This window comes from Phaseolus vulgaris, chromosome 1 (genome assembly GCF_000499845.2).
Source record: "Phaseolus vulgaris cultivar G19833 chromosome 1, P. vulgaris v2.0, whole genome shotgun sequence".
In the NCBI taxonomy this organism is placed as follows: Eukaryota; Viridiplantae; Streptophyta; class Magnoliopsida; order Fabales; family Fabaceae; genus Phaseolus; species Phaseolus vulgaris.
In genome coordinates this window covers 44,428,768-44,440,843 of record NC_023759.2, presented here as the reverse complement: position 1 = coordinate 44,440,843, position 12,076 = coordinate 44,428,768, and the positions used below count along the sequence as shown (strand labels likewise).

Sequence of the window (12,076 nt, the reverse complement as noted above, 5' to 3'; positions counted from 1 at the left end):
TAATTTTCTGCATTTTATATCACTAATTGTATAGTTTTCTTTCTTACCTCTAATTTTATACATTTCTTAAAGGTATAAAGTAACTTCTTTCTCTTTGTCCTTCCTAATTGAGGTGTGGATGGGAAGTTAACTAATAGTCAGTTTAGTCATTTATTTTTATATTTCAACTTTGTTAACTATAAGAACACTTGATTTTAAGTTGATTTTGACCAAGTTATAAACTATAACTCAAATTTTGTGTTAAAAAAATGAAGACATATATTAATTAGTATTTAAGGGGATCAGTTGAGAAAATAAAATGTATTATCAAAATATAAAACTTATTAAATGTTTACTTTCTTAAGTAACTTCAAACATTTGATGTAATGTATTAATGTTAGTCAAATTGATGTAATTAATGTGTGTGGTTGGGAAGTTTGGTTGTGATTAACGTTATGCACTTAGTCTACAGGAGGAATTTGTTAGAGTGTTTTCTTGTGTTGTAAGTGGGTGGAATTGTTTAGGCGATTAAAGTAAATTAGAGCATGTATAAGGATTAGAGCATAGTAATGTATTATTGTTTTATGCCAAGTGTATTAGGGTATTTATTAGTCAGGTTCATTAACCAAAAATAAAAATAATAAATACACAGTTTAATAATTCAACTTTTTTTTTTGTGGAACACCCTGAAATCTAAGTGATACACATGAATTAAGAGCTTTTGTAATTCTTTTTCAAGGTTTATTGTTTTTATTTTTTGTTGATTAACTCCCAGAGAGATAATGTAACTTTAAATGTTATTTTCTAACAAAAATGCTGTTTTTGTCTGGGTGATATAATGACATGTGAATTTCCAAAGGAACCGTTTGCTATATTAGTACCTATTATTAGGTTTAGGGTTAAAACAAGCATATAAAAAGTACATTGAAGAAAGAACTTCACTGACTCACCTTTCCCTTGACCATTTATAACGTAAAGACTGCTATAAATGGCAGCCATGCTGGTGTCTCAGAAGAACAATGTAGCTTACCATCAACCCAGAAAGAAGAAAGAAGGCATCACGTGAATCACCCACCACCACCGATACCTTCTCCAATCGATTTTCCTAGTTATGCTAAAATACTGTCAAAACATGCATTGGATGAACATTTCAATCAGATATTATTATAACAATTTAATTTCATACATGCAGTAATTTTTTTTTATGTTATACAATACAAAGTGACAAATGATGTATATTATATGAACTGTCAATTAAATTATCAATTGCTATATGTTTTACACGTTTAAATATCACATAGGTTATGCATTTGGCAGTATAAAAGGAATTTTCTTTTTTATTTTCTCAGTTTACAATTTTTATGTTTATGTTTATTTCATTGTTCTTCCTGCATTTTATCTCACTAATTATATTAATATTCTCTTTCTCACCTCTAATAAACATTTTATATCACTAATTATATTTTTTTATTATTTTACGGAAATTTTCAAACTCATGATATTTATCAGAGTATTGAAAAACGTTTTTTTGAAATTTAAAAAAACTTTAAAAAAGACATTTTCGGAGAATGATTTAACAGAAAAAAATCAATACTGTATAAATGACTTAAAGAAAGTTTTAATATTTGGGAATGTAAAGTTAAATCTCCGTTAAAAACATTTTTTTTAGTGTAATAGTTAGTTTAGTATTTTTATGTATTTGACTTTTGCTACTTCTTAAGAAACCAGTTGATTTTAGACCAAATTATAAATTATAACTCAAATGGTATGTGTTAAGAAAACTTAAAGACAGATGTGAATTAGTATTTAAGGGCATCAGTTGAGAAAATAAAAAGTATTCATTATGTGTATCAAAATATAAAAGTTGTTTAATGTTTACTTTATTAATTGGCTTTAAACACTTGATGTAATGTATTGATGTTTCATGGGAAGTGTGTTACAGTATTTAGTATTTATTAGTCAGATTCATTAAATCAAAATATTTCTTGAATGTTACTTTTGATCAGATTTGTATGTTATTTGACCGATAAACATTAGTTGAACTATGAATATTTCATAAAATTGATTATTTAAATAGTTTATAAATATATAAAAAGTATGTTTTATAATTTTATTGTTTTTCTAATAAAAATTATTTTAAGAATAGTTTTTTAGTTAATTTTAAACCTTTGTTGCTTTTTTGTTTAAAGAGTATATATAGTTCAATAACTAAAATGAATGACATAATATCAAAGATCACAGTAAATCATAACTATTATCAAAGTGTTGAGAGTACAAACAAAAAATAATAATAAATTATAAATTCAGATATTTTTAAGAAAATATTATTGAAAGAATATTCTCTGTTTTATTCAATCTGTCTTTCATCTATAGCAATGATATATATATATATATATATATATATATATATATATATATATATATATATATATATATATATATATATATATATATATATATAACCATACATTAGAATCGTACAGAACCGTACAGATTCTTTTTCTCACATAACATCTGTAATTAAGACTAATTATAGACCCATTAATAGTGATTATATTCCTATAATTAAGTCTAATTATAGGCTCATTAATAGTGATTATATTCCTGTAATTAAGTCTAATTAAGTCTAATAATGATTTTGTCCGGTAATATCTCTTCAAGTTGGAGCATGTAAGTCTTGAATGCCCAACTTGACCAAGATGGCTCCAAACTTTTTAGCACCGAGAGCTTTGGTGAAAAGGTCAGCTAGTTGTGTATGTGTGGGCACATAGGATGGAAGAAAGCGCTTGTGAATGATTTCATCTCGAACAAAGTGGCAGTCAACTTCAATGTGTTTGGTGCGTTCGTGGAAGACCGGGTTTTTAGCAATGTGAAGTGCTGTTTGACTATCACAATAAAGACGAATTGGGTCAGGATGAGGAACATGTAGAGAAGCGAGAATGTCTTTAATCCACTTTAATTCTCGGGTGGTCTTAGCCATTGATCGATATTCAGCCTCAGCAGAGGAGGCAGAAACCGTTTGTTGTTTCTGGGTTTTCCAAGAGATTGGGGAAGTGCCGAGTTGAATAAACCATCCGGTGAGAGATTTCCGTGTCAGTGGACAACTTGCCCAATCAGAATCACACCACCCAAAGAGTTGTAAGTTGTTATCTCGAGGTAGGAGTATTCCTTGTCCAGGATGCCCCTTTAAATATCGAACAACACGAAGAGCAGCTTGCCAATGCTCGGAGCGTGGATTTTGCATAAATTGAGATAAAGCTTGGACACTGTAGGCAAGGTCAGGTCGAGTGAAACACAAATAAATTAACCTCCCAACAAGTCTACAATAAGTAGCCGGGTCAGAAAGAAAAGAACCAGTAGCAGAGCTCAATTTGTGATTTTCTTCACATGGTGTAGTGGCGGGCTTCGCACCCAACAATCCGACTTCAGTAATGATATCTAAGGCATATTTCCTCTGACAAAGGAAGATTCCGTTGGGGGAGCGAGCAACTTCAACCCCCAGGAAGTACTTGAGGCGGCCTAAATCTTTCATATGAAAGCATTGATTTAAGTAGCCTTTAAAACATTGGATGACAGTACCATTATTCCCTGCAATCACAAGATCATCAACGTAGACTAGCACAACCAACTATATGTCATTATTATTGAGAGTAAACAGGGAATGATCCTTCGGGGATTGTTGGAAGCCGTAACGAGTGAGAGAAGAAGATAGTTTAGCAAACCAACACCTGGGGGCCTGTCGGAGGCCATATAGAGACTTTTGAAGCTTGCACACTGTCCCTGGTTGAGATTCTTGGAAGCCAGGAGGGAGTTTCATATAAACCTCATCATCAAGATCACCATGGAGAAACGCATTGTGAACGTCCATCTGATGAAGCTCCCAATCTTTTGCGGCTGCTACTGCTAGAGTTGTGCGAATGGTTACCGTCTTTACGACAGGAGAAAACGTCTCGTTGTAATCCAAACCCTCCACTTGATGATTGCCAAGAATTACCAATCGAGCCTTGAATCTTTCAATTGTTCCATCCGAGTTGTATTTGATTTTGTAGATCCATTTACACCCAAGTGCCTTCTTTCCAGGAGGGAGAGCGGTGAGTTTCCAGGTGTCATTGAGTTCGAGAGCATGAATCTCCTATGCCATAGCATCACGCCACCGGGGTTCTTGGACCGCTTGAGAAAAGAACAGGGGTTCCTGCTCGGTGTGTAAAGAGGCAAGAAAACTTTGATGATGGTTAGAAAAGGAATCACAATTCACAAAATCATGTATAGGATACGAAACACCTGAGGATTCTGTTGAAGGAGGTGACGGAACAGAGGGGCTTGACGGTATCGTGGTGGCTGCGACAAAATCGCGTAATCGTACGGAAGGCAGCTTCGCGCGATGCCCTCGCCCAAGGGGAACCGCGGCCGTCAGCGGCGTTGGATCCGCGGGTAGCGTCGAGGCTTCTATACACGGATCGGAGTCGTTGATAGTGTGGTCGAAGTCATCTGTGAGGGTAGCATCCTCCTTGGCTGGGATGGGAGATGCAATGGGTTGGTTGACGATGCATTCATCTAGGTTTGAGGAGACAACTTCATGAAGAAAATGTGGGTCCGTTCCAGTTTCTAAAGAGTTGGCAATAATTGGGTTTTGCAATGGTGGTGCAGTGTCCATCTTTTTGGCTTCAAAATATGGAAATTTATTTTCGAAAAAATGTACATCAACGAGAGACAAAGAAAGTTTATGTTTCCAAATCAAATAATTTCCATCCTTTTTGGCCATATGGATACCCGACAAACACACATTTTCGGCTACGACTATCAAATTTATCCCGCTGTCTATTTTGATTATGAGCATAACATAATGAACCAAATACTCGTAAGTGCGCGTAGCTGGGTACACATCCATGGATCACTTCATAAGGGGTTTTTCCTTTTAGAATGGAGGATGGTGTGAGATTGATTAAGTAGCCTGCAGTCAAAACGCATTCCCCCCAAAATTTAATGGGAAGATTGCCTTGAAACCGTAATGACCGAGCAACATTCAGAATATGCCGATGCTTGCGTTCGACGCGTCCATTTTGTTGCGGGGTCCCGACACAGGAAGTTTGGTGAAGGATGCCTTGTTGAATGAAATAGTGTTTTAGACACATGAATTCGGTTCCATTGTCAGAGCGAACCATTTTAACACATTTGTTGTATTGCCTCTCAACGAGTGTGAAATTTTTTTTCAAAGTCACTGATACCTCTGTTTTTTCTTTTAACAAATAGATCCAAACTGCCCGTGAACAATCATCCACAATTGTCAAAAAATATGAAGCACCACAGGATGAAGGAGTTTTATAAGGACCCCATAAGTCACAATGAATTAAATAAAAAATATTCAAAGCTTGATGCGCACTTAAGAAAAACTTATCTCTCGTTTGTTTCGATTTTTCACAAACTTCACAAACTGTATTCAACTCATCACGAGTACATTTCCCACTTATATCAGGAAGCATTTGCACAATCTGAAATGACGGATGTCCTAATCTTTGGTGTCAAAGTGCTAGTTGATTTTCCATCTTGACATGACATGCTTGAGTCTTCCGTACCCCACGATACCAATAAAGCCCATCTTTCCGTTCACCTGCTCCAATCAGCGTCCTCGAAGTGCGGTCCTGTATAATACACAATTTATCAGTGAATGTTACAACACAATTTTCTTCATCCGTCAATTGAGGTACTGAAAGTAAATTGCATTTTAATTTGGGAACATAAAGGACATTTTTCAATTCAAGTCCTTCTTCAAGAGTCATTGTTCCCTGTTCGCAAGCTAGAACACGTTCACCATCGGGTAACCCTACGGGGCACCTTTGTATAGTTTCCTTTTCACTCAAATTTTCCAGTGACCCGGTCATATGGTTTGATGCCCCACTGTCAACAATCCACAAATCCCAAATGCTCTTACTAGTCATTTTCTCTGATTCCTTTGATTTTTGTTTGCTGATCATATCAACCAGTACCTTCCATTGTTCATTGGTCAGACCTGCCATCTCAAGTTTCTTGTCGTCATTGTTGGCTTGACTGTTGCTTCCACTAGCGTGTGCCACATTTGCACGTGTCGGGTTACCTTTGTTTCGCATCCCTTGGCGTCCTCTGCCGTTCCATTTGCCTTCACTTTTTGGTCTGTCACCCCACCATTCGGGATATCCGATCAATTGGAAGCATCCCTTCATGTCATGACCATTTTTACCGCAATGACTTCACGTCATTAATTTTTCTACCATATCTCCACGCCCTTTTTCTTTGTAGTTGGCCTGCATCGCGAGACCCACGACCAACCCCCTTTCTTCCGTTGATTTGGCCATCATTCTCACTCTTTCTTCTTGTACCAACATAGCATATACGCGGTTCAGAGACGGCAATGGATCTGAGGCATAAATGTTTGATCTTACTGTCCAGTAGCTTGCGTCATCCAACCCCATAAGGAGTTGATGAACCTTCTCCTCCTCCCTTCGTTTTTCCAACTGAGCACCAATCCCACACTTGCATCCACCACACGTACAAGATGGAATTTTGTCACTGTTAGCAAGCTCATCCCAAAGGACCTTCAATTTTCCAAAGTAAATTGCCGCCACCATTCCCTCCTGCTTGCATCTTAACAAGTCCGACCTTAGTTGTTGAATTCTAGGTCCATTCACGACCGAGAATCTTTCTTTAATGTCTTCCCACAAGTTATGTGCAGTCTCAGCATATGCTACTGTGGATCGTAAGCTTGGTTCAATGGTGTTTAGAATCCAAGATACAATCATGGACTGCACGGTCCACCAATCTTCAAGGTCGGGTGTCTCATCCTCTGGTTGGATATGTGTTCCATCAATGAAGCCCCATTTTCTCCGGGCACGAAGCGAGATCTTTACTGCTCTTGCCCATTCGTCGTAATTTTCTCCGCGCAATTGGACTTGCGTGATTATGTTTCCGGGATTGTCACTCGCGTTGAGATCATATGACGAGTAGGTCTTCTTAGCACCTCCTCCTTCGTGCTCTGCTTTGTTGGCATTATTCTTTTCTGGTGCATCTGCCATGGTTGTGCACCGTTGCCTTTGCTTTGTGTTTGTCGGGTATCAAAGTTTTGTGCTCAATATTCTCTGTTTTATTCAATCTGTCTTTCATCTATAGCAATGATACATATATATAACCATAGCATTAGAACCGTACAAAACCGTACAGATTCTTTTTCTCACATAACATCTGTAATTAAGACTAATTATAGACCCATTAATAGTGATTATATTCCTATAATTAAGTCTAATTATAGATTCATTAATAGTGATTATATTCCTGTAATTAAGTCTAATTAAGTCTAATAATGATTTTGTCCAGTAATAATTATACTATTATATAATATAAATTAAGTAAATAAAACATAATTAGGTTAAAATAAATAAATAATTCTGAAATTCAACTTATTGTTATTTTAATGAGGTTTTATGATAAAAGGGTTGTTTTGTACAGGTGATATATGGCTTGTGTTCTTAAAAGGAACCTATTGCCACGCTAATACGTCTATTATTAGGTTAAAGAATAAAGAAATTGTTTTTTTTTATCAGCAAATAAGAATATTAAGTTACTTAAATATCACAATATAAAATAATTGTTAGAAATTTTAATTTTTTTCTAATCAGAAAAAAATATATAAATAAAGAAGATACATGAGGTATCCTAATCCATATACACAATATTGTAGGGGAAGATATTGCATTATGCACCAATCTAACTCTAATAAAAAGGTAACTCACAAAAAAACTCTCAATGTGCAACTAAGATATTACAATCGACATAGATACAACATTTGTGCAAAAATACATATTGTTAGATGGCAGCGAAGAGAACATTATGTAGCTATGTCATTAAACCTAAGCATACCCCATTGTTGTAACAATCAGGCTAAAAACTTGCTAGACTAAGCCCAAAAATGACTTCCACCCTAGGGTGCACTTCACATAACTAATTTTTTTATTTTACACTACCCATCCAAGCCAACTTCCCATGATTTGTCCCAGATAAATTACTACAGGCATGGACCCTTTTGTGCTTGTATTCATTTCTGATTTACACAATGTGGTTGGGTAGTTCAACCCTTATACAAAACTTACTTATCCCCTGAGGACAAAGAAAGATCTAAGCCAATATCCAGTCAAACATTTAAGATAAATCCAACACACAAAAACAACACTAAATCATATTCATGCATACCAGAGGTTCAAGACACCGGTTAGAGTAAGAAAAATAAACTAATGATACCTTGGAGATGACCCACGACCAAACTTTTAAATGAATAAGAGCAAACACTTCTGAAACACCCATCACCCCTCCTTTAAAGATTATCTTATTCTTGAGACTCCAAATCCCGCTTACTATAGCGATCCAAATTGTCCTCCACACCATATTAACAGATTCAAGTGCGTTACACAACCTAAACTGTTGAAAATGAACACGCGGATCAAAATGGTCTGCCAAACCTAACCAAGCATAGCACTGACTCTAGACAAGCCAAGCTAACCTGCACTTGATGGCTGCATGGCTGCAAGAATCCTCTTCCATCCCGCACAAAACACACATATTATTCTCGATCACTACACCTCTCCTCACCAAATTATTCTTGGTGGCTAGCATATTTTATAACACCCTCCAAACAGTGATATGTAAGGTCACCACCTTACATAACGTTCCTCTCTCCCCCTAATATGGTGAAGGTAACGGTGGAAAGAGTACGAGTAGCTGATGTTTGTGTTCCACTACCTTCAGATGAGGTAACAACTGTGGTCGATGCATTTCAAAAATTCGTAGTCTGGCCCAGACACCTCATTCGAATTATCCTAGAACCTCTGGTAATAATTTTATTTCATTATATTAATTATATTTATATATTATATCTAATTTATTACAAATATTCTTTATCTTGTAGAACCTCTTTGGAAACCAAGTCCGAAAAAGAAGCATGAGGTTCCGATTGATGATCCTATAACTTCCTTAGTTGTAGTTGTTAGACATATCGGTCAAGACCTAATAGACACTCTCTGGGATGATAGGTTTTTTGAAATAAACACTGACATGCTACTGTACATATACGTTTCAAATTTATTAGAATTTGCAGTTGTGGATCAGGAGCTCAATATACATATAATTCAATTTTTTATGATGTAAGTATTTTTACCTATATTTCAATTTACTTTATATTAAATTATTATTGATACGAAGATGTCTATGAATTCTTAGATTCCTTGTATACTAATCTCACTTAAACAAACGAATTCGAAACCAAATCATACATCACTAACATCATAAAAAAAAAACAAATTTATCTATACCTTATATTAATTTAATATAAGTAATCAATTATTACTATTTTATGTTTAAATACTTACTAACATCACAAAGTAGCTACAATAACTAAAACTGCATAAAAGTCAATAATGCCGTGAGAGCATCAAGAATGAAATAACATTCCAAGCATTCCACCTAATAATTCTAAACAAAAACAGCTGCCCCCTTACCATTGCTGCATTTGGCACACTCATATGAGCAATTAGGTGCAAAAAAAGCTGCGATTAAAACTCCAAAAGCTGCATATAGGTCTTACTAAGTTTCAAACTCACAACCTCTGCCCTGCACAATTCATCACCTTTTTCATAGTCCATTGCTCCATGTACACCAACACAACCTCTCTTATAAGTTCCAAAGCTTGCTGCATATAATTATCTAGTACATATATTTAAATAAAATAAAATGTAATTACTGTATGTTGAGTTAAATAGAATAAATTTTTAACAATAATATGAGAATGACGAATAATACCGCATCTCTCAAACAAAGAAAGTGTATTTTACACTTAATTTTCATAAAATAATAGAAAATAATGTAGCGAGTAGATATCTCAGGAAAAAAGCTATGTAATTTACTATAATAAATCCATTTATTATAATAATTATTATTATTTTTCTATTGAATATCAAGATAACTTGTTAATATAGTAATTTATTAACATATTATTATATATTTCTTAATCAGTCTCCTTATCAATAAATATATTAATTTTGTATTTATTAATTACAGTATTATTTACATTTATTAATTACTATACTAAGAAATATTAATTTATTTTATATGAATTTTATTTTATGAATTATTATAATAAATCATAAATTTATTAATTTATTAATTTATTTTTATAATTAGATATACTAATTTATAAATTTATTAATTGATATATTAATTTATATTTATTAATCAATTGCTAATTATGATTTTTTTATTTTTTTAATTAATGTGTAATTTATATTAAATTTAGTATAATGATGAATAGTCATTTGATTTCTTATTATAAAATTAATATATTGTCAAATTAATATATTAATAATCCATAAATTATATGAGGAAGGATCTAGTCACTTCAAGAATAATTTTAATAAATTTAATATTAACTTTATTTCTTATTTTCTTCAAATCTGACTGTTAAAAGTTTTATTAGAATTGGATTTAAAAGAGAAATATGAGAATGGGGAATGAATTTGTTAAAACTGTTGTTTTGGTAATTTGATTTGTCCTAGATATGTATATTATATTTTAATAATAATAATAATAATCGTGTATATTATATAATTATTATAAAAATAAAATTTACTAATATTTAATTAATTATAAACAATGATGCCCTAAGCCTGGCTATAACCTTTACGTTCATTACTGTTGTTTTTTCTCCGTTCACCACCATGTCTTCAGACACAAAGAAAAGCCGTGGCCGTCAGAAGATCGAGATGAAGAAAATGAGCAACGAGAGCAACCTCCAAGTCACCTTCTCCAAGCGCCGTACCGGACTCTTCAAGAAAGCCAGTGAGCTTTGCACTCTCTGTGCTGCCGACGTGGCACTTGTTGTGTTCTCCCCCGGAGAGAAGGTCTTCTCCTTCGGTCACCCTAACGTCGACGCCGTGACTGACAGCTACCTCGCACGTCCCCCACCGCAGGACATGGGCACCATGCAGTTCATCGAGGCTCACCGCCTGGCCAACGTGTGTGACCTCAACGCGCAGCTCACTCAGATCAACGCCCAATTGGAGGCGGGAAAGCAGCGCGGGGAGGAGCTGAATCGCATGAAGAAGGACTCACAGTCCAAGCAATGGTGGGTTCAGCCCATCGAGGAAATGAGCCCAGCCCAGATGGAGCAGTACAAGGCGTCCTTGGAGGAGCTGAAGAAACTGGTTGCGCGTCTTGCTGAGAGGGCCATGCTTGAGAGTGCAACAAACCAGACTTGTCAGTTTTTTCCTGGGGCTCCTTCCTCTTCCAACTCTTCCAATCTGCTACATCACCCGCACCCTCCTCAGGTGTTCCCACAACCGCTGATTCAGCCACCCATGCTTCAGAACTTCATGTTTCCTGATGGGAGCATCGTAAGCCACCATGGGTTTAATCACATGGAAGTGGGAGGATATGCACCTGGACCTGCTGGTGTTTTCTTTTGATCCATTCAATGGTGTGACATGGTTACTATTCATTAGGGTTCGGGTATTTCAGACATATCTTGAACCATAATCATCGATGTCATTACCGTTGTAGTGTTCTTGTTTTATTTTAATTATGTAAATAAACTACATCTTATTTATTTGTCTTTTGGGTCAAACTATTTTTTACTGTCTTAGTTTAAAATATTAAATATATGACTGTCTCCATTTATTTTAGTTGATTCCTTTTATAGGAACCTTGATCAACACATACACTTCTTCTCGATGAATGGATGAAAAAGAGATAAAAAAAATAGCAATGTGATAAATGATATATCTTGAGAATAAAATATAATAAGAAAATAATGTTAAAGAAAGACATTACTGAAAATTAAGTATACAAATATAACTATTCTTTCTATTCAAATGTGTTACAAAAGTTATAGAAGTGCAAATTTATTTCTCTTTTTTTATTGGTGTTTTTGTTTTTTTTTTAAATAAATTAAAATGATGATGAGAGATATTGTAAGGTCGTGGTAGATAAAATTAATATAAGTTACACTGTGAGAGATAAAAAATAATTAAAAAATTTAAATTTATTATATATATATATATATATATATTATGATGAAGTTTTA

The 12,076-nt window shown here is 34.5% G+C and overlaps 2 protein-coding genes across 2 annotated transcripts; one reads left to right on the top strand and one right to left on the bottom strand.

The window, feature by feature from the left end:
- Window positions 1–6,203: 6,203 nt before the first annotated feature.
- Window positions 6,204–7,025, bottom strand: LOC137816077 (uncharacterized). The gene has a single exon (XM_068619174.1). It carries the CDS (start codon window positions 7,023–7,025, stop codon window positions 6,204–6,206), a length of 822 nt encoding a protein of 273 aa, XP_068475275.1.
- Window positions 7,026–10,712: 3,687 nt separating this feature from the next.
- On the top strand, window positions 10,713–11,476 carry LOC137816212 (agamous-like MADS-box protein AGL62). Its single transcript, XM_068619290.1, has one exon. It carries the CDS (start codon window positions 10,713–10,715, stop codon window positions 11,457–11,459), a length of 747 nt encoding a protein of 248 aa, XP_068475391.1. The 3' UTR covers window positions 11,460–11,476.
- The last annotated feature ends 600 nt before the right edge of the window (window positions 11,477–12,076 follow it).